The 21,560-nt window shown below is 42.4% G+C and overlaps 4 protein-coding genes across 4 annotated transcripts; 3 read left to right on the top strand and 1 right to left on the bottom strand.

Annotated features, from left to right (window-relative positions):
- Nucleotides 1-1,878: 1,878 nt before the first annotated feature.
- F5147DRAFT_550901 (uncharacterized protein) lies at nucleotides 1,879-2,249 on the top strand (the record flags this gene model as incomplete). The annotated part of the gene is made up of 2 exons (XM_041430400.1): nucleotides 1,879-2,040; nucleotides 2,091-2,249. Coding segments are annotated over 2 exons (321 nt in total), but the record flags the coding sequence as incomplete, so codon positions are not given.
- Nucleotides 2,250-13,980: 11,731 nt separating this feature from the next.
- F5147DRAFT_653784 (uncharacterized protein) lies at nucleotides 13,981-15,932 on the top strand (the record flags this gene model as incomplete). The annotated part of the gene is made up of 12 exons (XM_041433809.1): nucleotides 13,981-14,262; nucleotides 14,318-14,608; nucleotides 14,669-14,718; nucleotides 14,765-14,816; nucleotides 14,878-14,976; nucleotides 15,038-15,109; nucleotides 15,199-15,212; nucleotides 15,287-15,319; nucleotides 15,368-15,415; nucleotides 15,521-15,607; nucleotides 15,707-15,798; nucleotides 15,904-15,932. 12 exons carry the CDS (start codon nucleotides 13,981-13,983, stop codon nucleotides 15,930-15,932), a joined length of 1,149 nt encoding a protein of 382 aa, XP_041291570.1.
- Nucleotides 15,933-17,267: 1,335 nt separating this feature from the next.
- F5147DRAFT_653783 (uncharacterized protein) lies at nucleotides 17,268-20,245 on the bottom strand (the record flags this gene model as incomplete). The annotated part of the gene is made up of 9 exons (XM_041433808.1): nucleotides 17,268-17,324; nucleotides 17,467-18,377; nucleotides 18,426-18,693; nucleotides 18,742-18,795; nucleotides 18,850-18,882; nucleotides 18,937-19,071; nucleotides 19,121-19,767; nucleotides 19,817-20,033; nucleotides 20,084-20,245. 9 exons carry the CDS (start codon nucleotides 20,243-20,245, stop codon nucleotides 17,268-17,270), a joined length of 2,484 nt encoding a protein of 827 aa, XP_041291569.1.
- Nucleotides 20,246-20,605: 360 nt separating this feature from the next.
- On the top strand, nucleotides 20,606-21,540 carry F5147DRAFT_774815 (uncharacterized protein; the record flags this gene model as incomplete). The annotated part of the gene is made up of 4 exons (XM_041441636.1): nucleotides 20,606-20,635; nucleotides 20,707-20,767; nucleotides 20,816-21,286; nucleotides 21,335-21,540. The coding sequence occupies 4 exons, from the start codon at nucleotides 20,606-20,608 to the stop codon at nucleotides 21,538-21,540; spliced, it is 768 nt and encodes a 255-aa protein (XP_041291568.1).
- Nucleotides 21,541-21,560: the final 20 nt, after the last annotated feature.

The raw sequence follows: 21,560 nt of genomic DNA, 5'->3' as shown, positions 1-21,560 counted from the left end.
CACCAAAAATATCACTGCAGTTGCGAGAGATTGTGCAAGAGCCAGCTGCACACAGAATTCAACACCAAAGCTCTCTTGTGCAGCTTCTACAGCATTTATTGGCAGCAATGGAGGTGGTTCATTGGTGGTGGGGATAGAATTATTGTGCTCAAATATTGGAGGCTAGTTCCTTTTTTCCATTATGCTGCTCTTGCACAGGCGGCAGCAAGCTTCTTGCGAGAGGTGGGCATTGTTACTGGCAAAGAGCCACATCGGATAATGAATAATAAACAATTCTCATTGGCTAGCTATGTTACTAGTCCTGATGTAGCTTGGGCACTAAAAAGGGCTTATCAGATTGGTCAATTTGGCCACTGCACATAAGAGGTGGCCGCTAAGTGATTCACACCATAGCCCATCCTGGAGCCGCAAGAGCCTCTCTAGCCTGTCCTGGAGCTGTGACCACATGTAAGGGCCGATTTGGAGGAGGTACAGGCCTACTGGATGGTGAGTGTGAGTCATGGCAGTTCTCAGAGTAACCCACTATTGGCTGACTGCAAGATTCTTTTCATTTGGTTCACTAAATGGCAAGAAGACTGAGCTGCCACATTGGTCAATGTGTGGTGTCTCAGATAAGCCTGTCACTTACTATTTGGGCATTTTGGTGAGATTAGTAGTATCCATCATAAGTGTTAGAAGTCATATTATTTTCTTGCTCTTTTTATACTGTTTAGTTGATATTGCTTGGTCAGATTGAAATTTTAACTTTGAAATCAACAGAACTCAATGTGGTTTGTTGATCAGACACCATGGCAAGGGTATTTAGAGGCATGTTGTCCTTTTTTGGCTACAAACTACTCTGAATTATGACAGGAAAACTTGCCTCTCAAAGGAGATCCAAAAAGCAAAAGGCAATCTTACAGGTCCAGGAGGACCTATGCACACAGATGGAATCCACAGCTAGACACACTGCAAGTGGTTGTCAGCACCAGCTGACTGAAAAAGAGACCTATTAAAGTAAGTAATTCTGTATTGTTGCTCAATGTGTATTTGCTTATGTCTATTTAACAGTTTTAAAATCTTATTAAGGACATGACTACAAACAAGTCGAGAAAATCAAGAAGGAGAAACATAACTTAAAGGTGTTGCAGATGAAATACCATACAAATCCTGAAGTCTTTGATGGTGAGCCTGCTAAGCTGCTAAGTGAGATTGATAGGGACAAAGATATTATGGTCAGCATTTTATTATTCCATGCACTCAAGTGCTCACAACTATATAATAGTTTTTCACATCAAAGTATATTTGCAAAGGCAAGGTGCTCATATTTAGTACAGGTAAAACACCACCAGCTGTCTTGTGACTGATGAAAATGAGTAAGATCATGGCTAAGTCAAAGAAAGGTTAGCAATATTGGTAGGGGGGTTCTTGGACTAACTAACTTTTCACAGCTCCTGCTTCAGTAGTCTCATCTAGTGATGACAGTGGCAGCGACAGCAGCAGCAGCAGCGCTGATGATAATAACAAAGTGGTCAGTGCAACTTCTGAACAGTTTGTCAGGTCCAAACACCTATAGGAGGATATTGATAAATAAATCAAACCAAAGATCATGAAAGGTTCAAATGGAATGCACCAGCAATTAAGGGTCAGGAATTTTGATGACATCACAAAGGATGTGCTTACCAAGGCAACATCTATGTATCACTGTCTAATTGTAACTCAGAGACCATTTCCTGAGACACTCATTGTTAAGACCCAGCTAGCAAAGTATGCATGACATGAGGCATCTGAAGCAGCAGGACTGACTGTTCAACTAATGCCTTCATTGGTCAAAATGGTAAGCAGTCAGCATGTTATGTTCACATCCTGACCCTAGTTGATGTTATGTTTACTATGTAGATAATGAGGCAGACCTCACATATGGGTGGGGAGCTCAAAACCAAGATGTGTGGTCTTACAGCCTCCTTTTTTAGCTTCCATGCAAGCCAATCTATGGTGGCCATTAAGGGAAACTGTGACTTGGCTGAGGCACTTAAGGAAGGGTCATCCTTTGTTTTTAAGGTAGGTCAGCTTCACTGTTGTTAGTTGTTATCTAACCAGCTGAGTAAAAGGATTGGGAGAACAAATCTGGCATATACAAATCTGATTTAATTCAGTCAGGGATAAATGATATGTGGTTTACGAACTGCATCAGTGAAGGTATAATCTACACTAAATACTTTGACCCTTTGCCAGTAAAAATATTGGCACTTGTACTTACAGTGGTTAGTGTCTTTGAGCCATCCGAAATTTAGGGCTGCAGCTGAATTCTAACAGATAGAGTGTTGTATCGATGAGTGGGCCACAGGAGTGAAGGAAGACATCAAATTCGCAGCTGCCATGTCTACCTGGTCTATCTGGACTCCTTGAAGCAGTTTGAGGAGCAGATGGCTGGTTACAAACTATTGGGTAAAATAATAACAATTTCCTTGATGTTGCTCGGTTAGTACTTGTCTGGATCATAACCCTCACTGATATTGATGCAAAGGTTCCATACTGGTGTCAATTTGCTCAGGGCAGCAGTGACTGTTGAAGGCTCTGCAGATGTCATATTTGATGATGCAATCTGAGAGTACAAAGTGGAGACTCAGGTAGAGGAGCATGGGGAAGATGTATAAGTCAGTGACAATTGACACTTTACAAGGCCACTGGATTTTGCAAGTGTATGCATTGTGCGCCTTGAATATATTCGATTTCATTATTTTCTGGTTCTGGAGTGATTGGTATTAATAGCTATAGTAGGAGTGTGTAGCTACCTGTAGCTGGTTACTATAGGAATTCCAGTAGTGCTATATAGCTAGACGTAGGATTATGTAGTTGGGTATAGTACACACTTGACACATTGAGCTACAGGAACTACACTGACTATATAGCTCAGTATAGTCAAAGGTTTTTTTCCTGATGTGCTAGTGGCCTGGTGTATAACCACCAGTATACACCTGCAGGTGCTGGTGTTGGAGTCATAGAAGTATTGTTATAATATGAGCACAAGAGGTGAAAGCTTACTAATATGACAAATGATGAGTAATGTAGAGAATACCAATAACTAGAAATAGCTGGAGCAGACAATATTTGTAATTACAGCATGGAATAGATACAAGTCTGTTTGAGAACCAGTAACATAGTACTAGCAATACATAGTATATAAACTGTAACATTATTTATATTCAATTTTGTCTATTTAATATTTTCAAATCTCTATTCAAACTATACTACTGTTTATAGGTTATGAGCCCTGCTACTACCATAGATATAATGCTCTCCAGCTCTTCATCACTATATAACATTTCCCAGCTTGCTGACAATGGAATGAACTAGATAACTTATAAGAAAAAGACCCAAATAGTGATATGAGTGTGAGGTTTGATGTACTATCTTGATGGTAGGACAAAGGAGCCTGTACCTTTCAAAATCAATTCATAAGGACAAGCACTGAAGCCAAACAAATTGATAGCTACTCAGACAAAGATTAAAGAACAGAAAAAGAAGATTAATAAGTTTCAACAGAAGGACTCACTCATTAAGTAACATATGTTCAGTATGGTCTTGGACCAACTATTGTTATACATCCAGAGCCTTAGAGAAGCCTTGAAGATGTGGACAGAGGTATGCTATATACACAAAGAAAAGACAGAGATGATCCAAATAGACCTGTAACAGAAGTTGCAGGAGACTAAGTGTGAGGAGGGCAGAGATATGAAGGCACATTTTGGAGACCTGTTGAGGATCCAAGAATTGTTAGTAGAAATAGGAGCAAGTATAGACAAAAGAGACTACTATACTATTGTCATGAAATCATTGCCAGAATCCTATAGGCCAATATACACAAAGAGAACATTGTAGAACTTGGAGTCTTTATGGCCTTGTAGAGGCCTATTTTTTGATGCATGTTGACTGCTAATCATTACCCAAATCACACCCTATCATATCTGACTCAATATACACAAATCCTAAAAACATTGGACATTGAACTATTGGATATTATGTGCACTTATTCTATTCATATCCAGTTTCATTGTACTAGCCCCACTAGGTGCATATTTAGTTGTTTTCATATTGCTAACATTGTAGACCATATTATTATATGTTTTCCCATAGTCTGCAGTACTACATGTCTTATTACATAGGACATTAAACCTGAAAATATTGCTACTCCTCTTACTTATACCTTTCCAGATTCCTATGTATCTATATAAATATTGGACTGACTCATGGTATCATTCATCATCCAAGTAGAGGAGAACTGTTACTCTGATGCTTAGGGGTCAAATCTGATATTTCATAATTCTGAGTTGACATTGCAAATATTATTGTTTCTTCATTGTCTGCATCTATTTCTGTTATTACCTAACCAGGGCCTTTTTGGCTGCTTTCTTAGTTAGCCTATATAATGATATGCTGATTAATAATTTAGTATTTCAAGAGAACTTAAATTTTACTATGGCTAATGTACCTTAGCTTGAATGAGAAAACATAAAGTGACTAGAAGAAAAGTCTGCGCAGCAGAGAATAATAATATTGGCTTGCTTATATAATGGAATTATGATTGTCCTTGTAGTATGGCAATTATTGTATGCCAAGCCTATCTATACTAATACTAAATTTTCAGAGTGTTCAAAGGTGAATGATTTGCTTGAAATACTTATTGCTACTAATACCACTGCTAGTATTACTAGCTATGGCAAAATGTGAAACAAATCAGGTGAAAGTCTAAGTTATTAAATAGTGGTAATGCAATATAAAATCATATCATCCTCTGCAATAGCATGTCACACCACCATGACTTGCAGTAATTCACCTCCTAGTGACACCTCTATGCTTAGAATGAATATTAATTTAAGGAGTATATGGAGAGATTGAACTACATCTAATCTAGGGGTCTTAAGCTGATCTGAGTTCTTGATGAAGTTAATCTGTGCATAATTATTGCAATGACTTGAAGAAGTATGGCTCTGAGTCCTACTTCCAGGCTTAAAATAGGGTTGAAGGATCATATAAAAGACTGGAAGCTCCTGTGAGCAGTTCTGCACAGCATGAGGATCCTGCTTTGTGAGTTTGATTATATGCTGCTGGTTATATTACACTATATATATAGTAGTGGTAGGCTATTTCTGACATAGCATCCACAACCTTAGTAACAATTTCACATCAAGATATCCCTTCTTGGATGTCGAGGGAGTCGCAAAAATAATGTCACCTGAACACCCTTCTAAATCAATGATTGCATGTATTGCATCTGTGTCTTCTATGAGATATAAAGTCTATAATAAACACAAGTTAGTCATATGCTACCTATCAGAACAGAAGAAATATTTATTTATTCTAGATGCGACCAAGTCCCTGTCCATTATATTTAGATTGATAGGCTTGATCTGTATACCCATACTTTAAATTGAATTGATTATATCAAACATCATGCATGGCCTTCAACCTTAATTGGATTTTTAAGGGCTTTTAGTGTATCTGTAGTATTTTTAAAATTGCTTGAAGAGTATGGCAATATCTCCTGTGACATATCCATCACATGTGACCTGTTGTTGGGTGAATAATATATAGTAGTTTCTTCCATCTTGACCATAATCACCATCAATAGATTGTGGTTCAGTTTTATTGTGTCTTTGAACTTCTTTAATAATGCATGCTAAGTTTATGAAAAAGCAGTCTCTCTGAGGATAGAGATATAGACATTTTTTGTGGTGCCAGACAGATCTTGGATAGAAACTCAAGTTCAGAATGATAAGGTTGATTGATAATGCCTCTGTGTTGCATAGTATACATACATTAAGTAATAAATGATTGAAGTTAATGGACTGGAAGAAATATATCAATATGATGTGGAATAGTACCAATAGAGCTTCATGAATGATAGATGACATTTCTACTATTATAGCTAGGGATGCTAGAGTCTATTTGTACACCTTAGCTATAGTGTTTGCATGACAAGGGTAGAAATGAGATTAAGCACACTTAAATATTGATGCATAGGTCTGCAACAACTGCTGGTGTAGACTTTGTCACTGTCAAAAACATCATTGTTACTAGGAGTGGTAGTATTATTATTAGAGGTAGTTGTATCATTTGTCATCTTTCATCCACCAGATTCATTCTTTCCTCTCACTCTTTATTTATCTTTAATTCTTCTCCTTCTCCTTCTTTCTCTCCTATACTTTTTTCATATTTTTCTCATTCTTCCAACTTATCTCCTATTTTCTTCCTTTGCTCTATTATGCTAGCTACATTCATTTGAGCCATGTCAGTCATTACTAATATGTGCTAGGTATTTATACTCCATAAAAGTTCTTTAGGGAATTTGTAAGTGATGTAGAGGCAGTGAGAGCAAAAAACATGGACATCTACACAATAGAGCAGTTTGAGAAAGAAGTCCTAAAGCATTTCAAAGACAATGAAAAGTATATTGAAATTAATAGGATAGTATGCCAAAAAGAATATGATAGCAATATAATCTCTAAGATCTTCATGCTTGAGAATAAGAAAAAAAATATTGTTGTCATTGCCAGTCATTGGACCTGTGCTATTGCCCTCATTATTCAATTCCACATAACTTCAGTAATAAATTACATCACCCTACAATTCCTTATGTCATTGTATCTATATTGGATGATAACTAACAAAGGATTTATCAATCTGTACTTATATCTTGAGGAGAAGACAAATCTGCACACTATAGATGCACTGATGAAATATGTAAAGAGGAGCTTCAAGATCAGTGCTAATCTATTATAATTAAGGTTCTATAATTGTGAGACATTAATAACAAAGAGACAGGTGGTTATTATCCACACAAGTTAAGAAGCATAGTAGATAAAGAGGTACTCTGGTGGGACTTTGAGTCAGTACAGACATTAGAAATGACAACCATATCATGGTCTGGTGTCTAGGAGGACATGAGTATAATAAAGATAGCAAAGATGCAACAATTTCCTTAATGTTCATGTTAGCTCAAAAAGTATATAATCATTAATGTGTAGTTAGTCAATATATGACACTCACTTCTGGCTGCTGAAATGACAGAATATCAAGAAGAGGAAACAGTAATAATAGGGTCCTGGAATGCCCAAAGAGCTATTGTATCAAAAAGTGTCTCGATAAATTATTAAATTAAAATAGTCATATCTGCATATGATGACATTAACTTTCCATGCTAAAGGAAACATAAATGAAGCTAAGAAGTAGAGCTTTCTAACACTATACAATATTGAGCATCATTAAAAAAGCAAGGCCATAGATTTTAAACCAAGGTAAATGTGATATCTCATCATATATTAATTGATTAATAATTATATTAACTATGTTCTTCTTATTAATATGCCTAGTCATATTTACAAGATTTCTTGTAGTATTAAAAGAGTGGTTTGTCAATTATCTAAGAAGTCTTGAAGTTTGATAGTATTCTCATAGATATATAAGTTCTTCTAAATGCCAGTATTGAAATAGACACAGTCTCTTCTATTCTAGATCTGATCATAACCTTCACTACTAGATTTTTTTTCTAAAGAAGGTCATATCTGTTTTTTCAGAGACTATATAGTTACAGAACACAGAGCTACTTATTGCCAAGCTCAAGAAACAAGTCACTATTTATTCAGATATCTTGATAATTATGTATAATTTTTCTCATGCATGAGTAGAGCAAGTATCACTCATCAAAACCCTCATTAATGACATTAAAAATACTCTATGAAGGAAACCATCAGCTCATTCACTCTAATTTTAAATCAATCAATCTTATCATTATGATAGACCACACCTAGCTGAGTCTCTAGTCTATTAAGATTTGAGTCTAGATGCATGGTGATAGCTCCATTAACATCTATCTCATCTCTAGGAAATACATATTTTATGGTGGAAATATCTGTCTTAGTTATTTCCTCTGTTACTAACCGCTATAAATATTATATCCTAACTTGTATATGTCCAGCATTACAGCTATAATCAACAAGGGCCTTACATTGGTGAAACAATATTTGAGTAGTCTTTGCAAGTATGTGAATCCTTACTATAATGTAATATTGTTATATACTAGTACTTTTTTTCTTTTCATATGACAGAGCATGTGGAATAAGATAGAGATACTATTAGAAGTGACAGCCTATAGCTACTATCTGGCATAGTACTAGAAATTAATAGAAACATCAAGTGCTTAGATGTGAGCCTACTGCTTGTGTTATTGTATTATGTAGCTGTTTAGTTCTCCTATATTATGCATTTATTTATTTTGAACTTAGGTCTTTTATCTACTATCACATTGCTTTTTGTACATATTATATCTCCAAGTTGAAATTCATGATTTTATTTTGTTGATCTCCGATTAATTTGCTTTAGTGTTTCCCACCATTTTCATAGTGAGTATTTTTTTTGAATATCAACACAACTGTTCATCTTATATTATGTTACAAACTTAGATTCATATTAAAGCTTATTAACTTGCTTATCCAAGATGCTTTTAGTGTAGAATCATAATGTATTTAGGGCTTGCTTAGGGTTATGATAAAGTGCTTACTTGATTTGAAGAATGAAAAATTGATCATGACAAAGGACTATTTCACTCTTTGCTATAACAAAGCTGCCAAAGACAGAAAATTAGTCATGACAAGGGATCATTTCACATCTTGCTATAATAAAGCTGCTAGAGATAGATACTTATAACATTACAATATAGTATTTCTTGGTTGCATTAGCATATAATAACTAGCTTATTGGAGGTCTAAAAATTGTTAAATTATTGTCAGATATTATCTTTGTCTGTCAAAGTTTTACCATTCATAATTAGAATTCAAATAGCAGAAGATGCTATACTAGATGAACATATCCAGGTTGATTTTAAAATAACAGATTATTTTCTAACAGCCAATTATATTAATTATTAAGGTCTAGCTAGCTTTCAGCAATATAAAAATGATAGATTCTAGTGACTGATTTTGTGTGTGGATTAATAGTGTTGATGTGGATACTATTAGACTTTTGTACTCTAAAGGATAGATGAAAGGCTTCTGAGGCCATGGAGCCTTCATAGTGACATTTTTTCCTTCAAATCAAATATTGGAAGATAACTACAAAAAACTAATGTATACTAGTGAATTATAGTTTCTTTAGTTGTTTTATCTACTTCTACTTTGTTTGTAATAGCTTTATGGGCCACTAGTTGCTATCTTGACATTATTTAGATTAATTATTTATAGTATCTATGTCATCCTTAATATATACAATATAAAAGCAAATATATTTTACAATCATTCTGCAATTGGTACAGTTAACTACAGACCCAACACTAATACCAGCCTATTCAAATACACTGGAAAGTGGCAGAATTATCATAGTGGCTAGCATAGTTGAGAAAAATAGCAAGTTGAATGGAGATAGAATGCTGGAGGTTGTTGGAATTGTCGTAAAAAAAAATATGGTAGCTAAAAATAAGATTAAAAATATTATCAAAAATTTCAGAATCAACACATAGTTTACAATGAAATAAAAGAGGGTGATATTCTCCAAAATGGACAAGGAGATGTAGCTGTGGGGCTCATAAGAGATATCCATTGGGTCTATAGAGTACATGTACTCTCGCTACTTTATCCAAAAGACTTGTAATAGAATCTTGAAAATAGTTATAGTAAGCAGTGATATGATTGATATCATCATTAGAAAAGCTAGATAAAACTAGAGAAAGAGTTGATGAAGGAATTATCATAATGTTTATGAAAAGGTCAAAATTTAAGTCATAGATATAGGACTCCTAGGATTGGCCTAGGGTCCATTTCAGCTTAATTTTTAAGAAATTTTAATATATCAGTTGTAGTCTTTCAGGACTCCTGTTATATATGGACTTCTTCAACTTTCATCAGCTAGGCGCTGCCCAGGCAAAGGTGGAAATCATAGACTGCTACTGCATATGGCCTCCTTAGAGATCATGTAGGATATACTACTTCCACAAAGATGGCCTTCTAGGACTCCCACTATGTCATGGGGTGTTTGCTATCATATGCTTATCATCTCATGGAAGCCCCTGTGAATTGACAATATTGGATGAAAGTCATTATACAAAGCCCCACACATACAGTGGGAGTTCCGGAAGGCCACTGTAGATGGACCAGAGAATAATGAGTACACAATGGCTGCAATTTATTGCCATTCATCCACAGTGGCCTTCTAGGACTCCCAATGTATTAGGGGCATTTTCTATGCACATCATGTTCCCATCCTGCTATGGTCCATTAGACAATGGTCTTCACAGACTCCCACAATGAGATAAAGTGAAGCCAGATAGAGTGTCAATTAGAATGTATAAACTAAGCTATCATTACAGGCATTTTCCTATTTTCCTCCACCAAATATCCAAAAAACATTGATTGAGAAGATAGAAATTTCCCCTCATTTTTCCTATCAAAACATTGAAAAAAAGGAATTCATGTTTCAATCATGTATGGGACATGATGCAAAAATTGGTCATGTTCCTTCAAGGATAATGCTGTATTTTTGATGTATAGTCTTTGAAATGACAGCTTAAAATAATGTTAATTTTCTTTTCTGTGTTTTTCAAATATACTATGTTTTTTAAGTGTTCTGTATATATTTGAAAAACACAGAAGAAAATTCACATTATTTTCAGCTGTTATTTCAAAGACAATACATCAAAAATACAGCATTATCCTTGAAGGAACATGACCAACTTTTGCATCATGTCCCACACATGATTGAAACATGAATTCATTTTTTTCAATGTTTTGACAGGAAAAATGAGGGGAAATTTCTATTTTCTCAATTAATGTTTTTTGGATATTTGGTGGAGGAAAATGGGAAAATGCCTGCAGCATATACTATTTCTCATCAGTATCATTATGAAGTTCCAATTGTGAGAGATTATTGGCAACACAGAGCACATCCTGTAGGCTTTTGGATGTCTCCTCTTTCACCTCTTCTTTCTGCCCCTCCTCATCTAAGTCATCTGAAGTATCTGGGAATACTGCAGGTCATCTATTGTTATTAATTCCAGGTGCTGGGTAACATAGCTTGCCGGAGTTACCTGGTACCACACTTCCAGCTGAGCAGCAGCATAGTCTCCCACATTCATTTTTCTTCCCCCCATCATCAACAATGAGCTCGACATAGCTATCATACACTCACTCATTGTTACGTTTGTTCTTTGCTATTATTAAACTCTTTTCCTGTCTAAATGCATGAACACCTTGGACTTCAATTGCCCAGGTCTTCTGGTGCTCAGCCTACACCTCCGGCCACCCAGAGCTTGGGTCCATCTGCAAGTAGGTCCTCATCTATTGCATCCTCTGCAAGACATCGATGTGACACTCGGATCCTCCCTGGGCTGCAAATAGGCTGTATTCATATATGTGTCAAGGAGTATAGAGCACTATGAGTTTCCTTATCATTGTCCATCATTTGTCCAGCAAGTAACCTCTGTCTGAAACCGAACCCGCTTTTCCCGCTGTAGAGATACAACAATTGCTGGGCCCTACACGAAGTAAGTAACCAGCAATATCAAATGTGTTGTGGTCATGCACAGCCTAGTCTGCTATACTTGCAAGACAAGTGTGTTTGACCTGAGGGGTTAGCTATTTGGAATGGTCTGTAGTTAGTGAAATGATAAAATGGTCAAAAGTCCGAGCGCGAGAAACAAAGTTTGAGGGTATATCTATGATGTTCAACGCCAAAGCGTCGGGTCCGATGTTTTTGGGTTTTGGGTTTGGGTTTAGCAGGTTAGCAGGAATGGCAATAGCGAACGTCAGGAAAGCGAGCGGTATGTGGATATATGATAACGACAGGTATTTCAGATAGAAAGAGCGGTAATATTCACAATATCAACTAAGAACTACGAAATATTGGGTTTGACCACTAAGTATCGGGAAACGACTCTTTACTACTTGGATAATGAAAATACTCATAGTCAGTCCAATATATATATAAGTACGTAGAAATCCGGAACCCTATAGGCAAAAGTAGCAGCTGACGATTTCAGGTCTGAAGTACATGTAAATTAACACGAGGTGCTGCAGATGATGGGAAAACATGTAATAGTGCTTGCTACAATGTGAGTAATGTGTGAAATAATCAACTACACACCTAGTGAGGCTAGCAAGATGGGACGGGACATGGATAGGACAAGTGCATGGGAAAATATTGGGTCCGATGCGGCTGAAACATTGGGTCTGCTGGTCAAAGCATCGGGTTTGCATCTGGTTGTGCAGGTTACATCAGAAAGTGACGGGCATTGAACATGTATCAGGAAATCAGTGAATACGAGCCTAGTGCGAGCTCGAGTGCTACACCGCGCTTTGCACATCCACTTATCCACACTTTCCCATGCATCAGCCGCATCAGATGTGTGTTCCCGCACTTCGGATACCTCAGAAACACATTAAGAAGGTCCCTCATCTATCCATAGTCCATCCAAACCCCATTGGTATGTGAATTTCCTTACCTTGAGGCATGTAAAATGTGTTGCAGCCTTATTACATGTCCTTACATATTTACTATATTTGCTATCCCTTCCCTCTCCGAGTGAGAGTTTAGATAGTATAAGTTGACTATTTCGAAGTATTATTACTACACTTCCCTCATACTGGATACCTCTCCCTATAGGTTTACCTTTGAAGTAGTCCCTTGGAGTGTGCACTTTTTAGCCCCTATTAGGTTCCTTATACCTCTCTATACCTAGACTTTCTTTACCTCGCAATATACCTTTGGCCTCACTCTCTCCAAACCTTGTTCCTTAACCTCCCTATACCTTGTCCGCACTTTCCCACACTTTCCGCACCTTCAGCTGCGCATTCCCGCACTTCAGGTAGCCTCAGATACATTCCTGCACCTCACACATACCTTGTCCGCTATTTTCCCGCTGTAGGTGAGGAATGTAGAATGCTATGAAGTGGGTAGTATGAATTATACTCAGATGGTCCTCTGTGCGCGAATCTAATATCGGCCCAAGGGGATTGCTACTGAGAAGGTTCCTCTATATACAATAGTGGAGGGAAACACTGAACCAGGCTGTCGGATAAGCCTGGTGAGGCACGCGACGATGAGCGAAGCACGATGGGCGAAATCGCTATGAAGCACTACTGAGTGACAAGTACGATGGCACGCGTGCGGGTGGTGGAGCACAGCAACTCTTAAGTGAGTCGGGAGACAAGTAAGACAATGTTTGTGTATAAGAATATGAGAACTGGCGCTCGTGTCAGTTGGCGGATACAACGGAGATTTTAGACTTAGAGTCCAACATTTTTTTGCGGGAAGAAGAAGATAGTCATTCTACATAGAGGCAAGGTATATATACATTCTAAGTAGCGTTAAGCGCTGTCAAGCGCTAAAGCGAGCCGGAAAGCGAAGCGAGTAGGTGATGATATGTAATAAGGGTTCATGACGAAACATACGGAATATTATGCGCAAGCACCGGAGATATGTCAGAATACATGAGAATAAGATAGGAATATGCACCGACGAACTGAATGGACATGGAATGGATGGACGGAGGATGAGTGACGGAACCGAGGATACATGTGCCGATGCACGACCTAAGTGCCTGTGCGCGCGAGCGGCCGACGAAGTGCCAAGTGCGCTGAAATGAGATATGGGTCGCGCTGTGTTTGGGAGGTGATTAGGACATTGGAGAATTAGACCTTTATGAGGCCACAGAGATGTTAGTCTCTACATCTCATAGGAACTTAGCTTCTGACTGTCCCCAGTCAGTGTACATAGGGGTGGATGGACTAAGCGAATTTTCGACGAGAAAAGTCACGTGATCGTGGGCGAGACGTGCCAAATCAGATGTGGAGCAGATCCACTGTGGTCGCATGAAGTGTGGTGAGCGGGTGGAATTGTGCTGACATAATGTGGTTCATTTCCGACATAAAAGCCGGCCATGCGTCGTGCTTCTCTTCTTCAATTCAATACCTCATCGCAGCTTCGCAATTATCTCTGCTTCCATCCACTATCATGTCCTCTGTTATCTTCAACCCTGCTATGTTGACTGCATCTCCCTCTCCCTCCCCCAAACCTGAGGAGTGCCCGCAAGTTGGTGGCGACGTGTCTACAAATGACGCCACTCTCGACGACACGGCTCTGAAGGAGCCTGAAGAATCCGACACAGGTTGGATCGACCGTGCTTGGGCGGTGGTTCTCAACACTATGCATGTCTGTGTAGACACATCTCCTCCCTCCAAGCCTGAACTCTTGGAGGAGCAGGAATGCTGGCTCCGCGATTGGAATACCGCGATGGTGAGTGGCGCTGTTCATGCTAAGTGCTTACTTTTTGCTAATGTTTTGCTTGTAGTCTGATATGACCTCTGTCTTCGACCGTGCGCGTGCAGCAGAGATGCACTTGTTGCTGAACGATGTGGACGCAGTTACGTTGGCTGAGGGTAAGATTGCCGCATGGACGCTAACGAGGGCCGTGAAGATGTGGAAGGAGAAGGCGGAGGAGTCTACCGTGACTGCGCACCCGGCACGTGTTGAGAAGGGGAAGGCAAAGGAGGTTGTCGCTACCAAGAAGACGGCCGAGAAGGCGACAGAGAAGTTGGGTGAAAAGGCGACGGAACCCGTGCTTACCAATATGGGATGTCCGGTGAGTATTTTCTTTCCTTCTTTGGTTTTTCAGTTTGGCTGACATGTTTTTCTTTTCTAGCATTTGGGTGGGCGTATGACTGCTACCTCTGTCAGCCGTCCTGCTGAGAGGTGCGAGCATTGCGCCGCGTCCGGCACTAAGTGCGTCGTTGTGCAGCCAAGCAGAAGGTGCAAGGGCTGCGTTAAAGCATGCAAGGGTTGTTCGTTTGGTGAGTTCGTACTTTTCACTTCCTTTTCGCGTTACTAATGCTTGATTTAGTTGCCGCTAAGAACAAGAGACGCGCACCGGCTGTGCCGAAGCGCAAGGCGCTGAAGGTTCAACAATACAGCGAGGCACGAACAATGCTCCTGACTGTATCTATAAATGTTGTAAGGTCGCGCGTTGCCTAGTCTGCTATACTTGAGACGACAAGTGTGTTCAACCCTAAAGGGGAAGCGAGTGCAGCAAGGATCTAGTAGTAGGCGCTACTGGTTGGCAAATGCGAAGCGCGGGAAAGCGCAGGTGCGCACGAGGCGCGAAGCGCCGGAATGTGCGCGCGTGTATATGGAAACAAGAGAGAGTAAGAGTGAGTTTGCTTAAGTAATGATTAGACACTAGACAAGAGGTGAGAGATGCAAGCTGAGAGATGTTATATGCGAGGTGCCAAGAAATAGATTTCAACTATGCTCTGCTGGGTAGTAAATGGGTATCGTTGTGGTTCGTTTCTGGTGGGTGAGTAAGTCAGTAAGTCAGTAAGTGTATCTACTGCTGGCGCTTAAGTATGGTGCCTAAGTGCTGTCATGCGGAGCCGAAGCGCTACCGAGTAAGGTATGTAAGGATATATGTAAGTAAGGGTCCATGATAAAAATAAAGATGGAACGATATGCAAATGTGAGAAATGGAAATATACGCACTTGGGAACTTGGTGGACAGTGGATGGATGCTTCTGGATGGCTGGCACTATAGGGCGCTCAAGCGCGGGAAAGCGCGCGCGCATATACATCGTGAAGCGCGGGAAAGGTACGCGCGCGAGTTGCGCATAGGAATAGCTGTGGATAGCATACAGAGTGATGCTACAAGTTCATGCCAGAGCCCCTTCAGTGAATTTACCCGTATTAGACGGACAGCTAAGGGTGACAATGTACCAATACAAGCGGGCCAGCCCATGTGGGCCCATGGCAATAAGTGTACCATGCTAGACGAGTGGGCCGGTGTGTGGTGCGTACCTGTTTGTAACGGATGGGCCGGTGGTATATAATGTAGATGGTGGTATAGGAATGTAGTGTATAGTCTATTATGAATAGCAGTGAATGCAGTGTCCGATGGAGACGAGTGGGCCGGCTGAATGGTGTGCAATGTAAACGAGTGGGCCGGGGGGAGTAAGCACAATGGAAGACGGGTGGGCCAGGGGGTGTAAGCTCAATGGAAGACGGGTGGGCTAGAGGGTGTAAGCTCAATGGAAGACGGGTGGGCCAGAGGGTGTAAGCTCAATGGAAGACGGGTGGGCCAGGGGGGGGTAAGCTCAATGGAAGACGGGTGGGCCGGGGGTACAGCTTGATGATATCCCATCCGGTAGATGGTGGAAATTTCTTCCGGTATTGACGGTGAAGAAGAAATGGATGATACAGATGAGCCGGTAGTGTTTACCGGATTAGCCGGATGAACATGAAATGGATGATACAGATGCGCCGGTAGTAAATGGATGATACAGATGAGCCGGTAGTACATGAAAATGGATGATACAGATGAGACGGTAGTAAATGGATGATACAGTTGAGCCGGTAGTATATGAAAATCGACTATACAAATTAGCCAGATGAGCCGGATGATACATGAAATGGATGATACAGATGAGCCGGTCGTGTTAGATGGATTGGCCGGATGAGCCAGTACATTAAATGTATGATACAGATGAGCCGGTAGTAAATGGATGATACAGATGAGCCGGTAGTATATGAAAATCGACTATACAAATTAGCCAGATGAGCCGGATGATACAGATGAGCCGGTCGTGTTAGATGGATTGGCCGGATGAGCCAGTACATTAAATGGATGATACAGATGAGCCGGTAGTATATGAAAATCGACTATACAAATTAGCCAGATGAGCCGGATGATACATGAAATGGATGATACAGATGAGCCGGTCGTGTTAGATGGATTGGCCGGATGAGCCAGTACATTAAATGGATGATACAGATGAGACGGTAGTAAATGGATGATACAGTTGAGCCGGTAGTATATGAAAATCGACTATACAAATTAGCCGGGTGAGCCGGATGATACATGAAATGGATGATACAGATGAGCCGGTCGTGTTAGATGGATTGGCCGGATGAGCCAGTACATTAAATGGATGATACAGATGAGACGGTAGTAAATGGATGATACAGTTGAGCCGGTAGTATATGAAAATCGACTATACAAATTAGCCGGGTGAGCCGGATGATACATGAAATGGATGATACAGATGAGCCGGTCGTGTTAGATGGATTGGCCGGATGAGCCAGTACATTAAATGGATGATACAGATGAGACGGTAGTAAATGGATGATACAGTTGAGCCGGTAGTATATGAAAATCGACTATACAAATTAGCCGGGTGAGCCGGATGATACATGAAATGGATGATACAGATGAGCCGGTCGTGTTAGATGGATTGGCCGGATGAGCCAGTACATTAAATGGATGATACAGATGAGCCGGCAGAACGCCATCCGGTCCCGCAGTATTCATACTACTGAATGCAAGTCAAATCATATTCATTGAAAGCATGCAAGGTCGACAACACAATGTAGACGACAGGTACATACAAAAACATGAATGGTGTGCTACTGTGTCCCATCACCGGAAGGCTTGCTTGCATATCTAGCACTCACTGACCGACCTTGTTGAGATAGAGGTCCATATCGCGGGCGTGGCAAAGGAGCCGAGATGGACTGCGCATCAGCCGGCATACGTGATGGACCGGCAACCGGGGGATCAGGAGATCGCACAGCCGGAGAGCCAGCCGGAGGAACAGATGATCTGGATTCCCCCATGGTCAATGGAGGGATGTTGGTGGGAGTAGATGACACCCGGTTGAGCCTTGCGACCGGTGAGCCGTCTGCAGTGTCACCAAACGCATCACCACCGGTCTGGGCACCCATCCAAGATACATCCGGGGTGAACACGTTGTTGGTGACAGTGCGGGCAAATGCACTGATGGATGGGCCAGGAGCTGTGATGGGAGGTGGGTTGAATGCCGGCGGAGGAGTTGATGCTGGTGTTTGAGCAGATCTATGCTCCCTCAGATACCTGACGATGCCTCTCACTTCGGCGGTGCACTCAGAGAGGAGTCCACGCTGCACCTGCATATCCCGCTCGAGTTCGTCCACCTGCATGGACATTGCACTGTCAGATGCCTCTGCAAGGCCCATGCGACGCTCCAGGCGATCTTGCCGCAAGTCGATTTCCAATCGATCGCGTGTACGAAGGTCCTCCATCTCAACGCGAATTTGGGCCAACATGGCCTCCATCTGGTCATGAGAAAGGGGGTGCCGGATGGGTGGGGTGTGGACGACAGGTAATGGTGAGAACCGGATGTCGTCCTCTGAGGCCATGGCCGGTGATGGAGCTGGAGGTGGCAACTCGTCAGTGCCAGGCTCGATCCAGTGATCCGCAGGGAAATCGTCTGCTGACGCCAAAGGGGCGGATTGCTGTTGAGCACCCGGCACACCCACAGTGCCATCGAACATCTCGATGTTGTCGTCTTCCTCTTCGATAGGACTAGGTTGCCGGATTTTCTGTTCTACAAGCATGGTGAGAAACATAAAGCAACCGGAAGCAAAAGACTTACCTTTCGCATTAGATTTCCCCACCATCTTCTTGCCGGTCGCTTTGGACTGGGTCGTCTTAGAGCGTGTGGTGATTGCGGCAGGTGGTGCAGTGTCAGTGGTGGGGGTAACGGTGGAACTCTCTGTATCCGGCCGGATACATGCCATCTTCCAGACGTGGCACAACGTGCATGTCGAGGCGACATCGCCTTTCTTCGTTAACCGGGGGCAACACTCCACATTCTTCGCCTTGCATCTCTGACAAGGCGGCAGAGGTCCGTCAGCGCGGGGCTATGATAAATCAGCATGGCAAAAATTAGCAGTGACCGGAGGACTCACCGGCTCTTGTACCTTGGTCTTCCTGCCGGTGGTCTTGACCTTGGACTGGCTGGACTATGGAGTAATGTCAGTTTGTATTCGATCTTCGCATATACAAGCAAATCTTACCAGTTTTTGTCGCTTCCCTGGACGTAAAGTGGCCTGCACCAGGATGAGCGATGGACCGGTAGATATAAAGATAAATCAATAACTTACCTTTGATTTGCCTTGTGCGTCTTCATCCTCCTCCAATTCATCTTCATCATCCTCTGCAATCGCAACAAACCGACTTGCCTTCAGTTTGCCCTGCTTTTTTGCAGGGACAACAGCCTTGCGCGTTGATTTCCGGGGCTGTTGTCAGCGTCAGTAAGGTCGAATGTAGGAAGAGCAAAACACTTACCTGAGCATCCGGAAGGTCATCGACATCGATCACGTCGTTGTCCTCATCACCCTCAACTTCCGGCACCTTTGCCTTCCCCTTCCCCTTCACCGTCTCACCGTCAGTAGTATCAGTGTCGGACAAGATTGCCTTCGACTTGACGACAGGCTTCCGGGACCGGTTGCCACGAGGGACAGGAGGGCTGGTGCTGAGTCGACGTTTCCGCGTCGTCGACGACCCTGCCGGTGCAGTTTCACCGGATGCTGCACGTCTTGGCATGCGAATGCTGGCATCTCGCGCAGGCGCCGGTACCGGTACCGGTGGTGGTGCAGGTGCAGGTGCAGGTGCAGGTGCAGGTGCAGGTGGTGGTGCCGGTGCAGGGGTAGGAGCAGGTGGTGGAGCAGGTGCAGGTGCAGGGGTGGGTGCAGGTGGTGGTGCCGGTGCATGGGTAGGAGCAGGTGGTGGAGCAGGAGCAGGTGGTGGAGCAGGAGCAGGTGGTGGTGCCGGTGCAGGTGCAGGGGTGGGTGCAGGTGGTGGTGCAGGTGCAGGTGCAGGTGGTGGTGCAGGTGCAGGTGCAGGTGCAGGTGCAGGTGCAGGTGCAGGTGCAGGTGGTGGTGCAGGTGTGGGAGCAGGTGGTGGTGCCGGTACCGGTACCGGTGCAGTTGCTACTGCAGTCTCAGGTGTGAGTACAGGTGGGATGAGGAGGAAGACACTCACCAGGAGCTGCAGACGCAATAGGTGGTGCAGCACCCAATGTCTTACTGTACAATGGGTGCTTCATGCACATGTCCTGATTGTTCCCAAGACGGGTCCAATCCGGTACTTCCACCAATTGTGTGGTGCGCCTCTGAGCGCGAAAGATCTCAGCTGCAAGTGACAGCAGGTTTGGGGGAACATAGGAAGCCTCCTTCCCATAGGTGCGAATTGCATCATTCTATGTGACCATAGTATCAATCAAGACAATTGACAGGTAATGAAACATACCACTTCACGCGCAATCTTCCGGCTCAACTCCATTTTTTCCTCTTGTGACGGCAACCGGTTGACATCTTGAACCATCTCAGTGAGCCGGGTGACAAGAGCTATGAGAGCCTGGTTGGCAGCGGCAGCGGCAGATGCAGAAGTAGAGGTAGAGTGAGAAGACATGGCAGGGAGATGATTGCAGTAGAGACTTAGTGGACAAGTAATCCGGAAGAGACGTGTTAAACAACCACACTTGTGAAAATTTCGGCAACCGGCAGCCCGGCCCGATCCGGAAATATCCGAGTCCATTGTTCGCTGTCAGCGTCTATTTTTAAGTGTCTATTTTTAAATCTGAATATCACATTGTGCGGCTGACACGTCATCATCAATCAATTGTAACTACCCAACCTGTGAAAACATCATCCGGTCACAGGCTGCAGCAGAACGTCTATTCTTCCGGTGATCTTATGAAGGCCGCGGATTTATATAACCCCCTCATTAAAATTAAAAAGAGAAGGATGCGACCGTCAGCCAAGGCCCAGCATGACCTACATGTGTCTAGTGAGGATGAAGGTAACAATCTATCTACTACAACAATGGACCGGTTGACATTATCCGGCATTCTAGTATTTGACATCTTACAGCCAGGGCGCGATGAGCGCACTTACAACAACCCTTTGATGGATTGTTCAAGCATGGGTGAATGTGAGTTCATCTCATGTGTAGCAAAGACCATTCACATTACCTTTGAAGACCTGGATGTCCTGTCCGCTCATGACCGGTTGGGGGATGGGAATGGATTGAAGGCCGTCCACTTCCAAACCGAGGGTGACCACCGGTCATTGGACTTGGGTTTTCCCGCGTCAGATGACGACCGGATAACCGACACTCGCAACCACCCACAGCCGGACATCTTGGATATGCAATTCCCCACCATGTCTGACGATGAACAGTCACATGACGAGATGCTGGAATTAGGATTTCCACCAGAGTCGGACGTCGAAGATGTGCTAGATTTGGGGTTTGATATTGACGTCAGTGATTCAGCCGGTAACACAGATGGGGCTCTGGAGATGGGGTTCGACATCGACGTTAGCGATCCGGCCGGACACACAGATGGGGCACTGGAGATGGGCTTCGACACCAATGATATCATGCCGGATGACAATCCTCTGGAGATGGGTTTTGATGTGGATCCGGCACAATTTGACCCGGATCAATCTTGTAAGCATTCCTGTTGCTTCAGATATTGTACTGACTGTTGAAATTCAGTTGCTGTCATTCGACCGGATCCCATTGGATTTGTAATCCAGCGGGCTGTAGGCGATTTGCGGATTGCAATGCACCGGTTGGACATGGACCGGGCGAGCAATGCAATGTCGCCGGACGAGGCCATTGCAAGACAGCAAGTTCTTGACAGCACACAAGAGTTGTTGCTGGCATGTCAACTGATATCCATATCTCGACTTGCAACATGAAGTATGTAGTTCCGGTCAAA

Source organism: Suillus discolor (assembly GCF_016758755.1).
Source record: "Suillus discolor strain FC423 chromosome Unknown F5147scaffold_35, whole genome shotgun sequence".
Lineage (NCBI taxonomy): Eukaryota > Fungi > Basidiomycota > Agaricomycetes > Boletales > Suillaceae > Suillus > Suillus discolor.
This window is presented reverse-complemented; position numbering and strand designations above follow the sequence as displayed.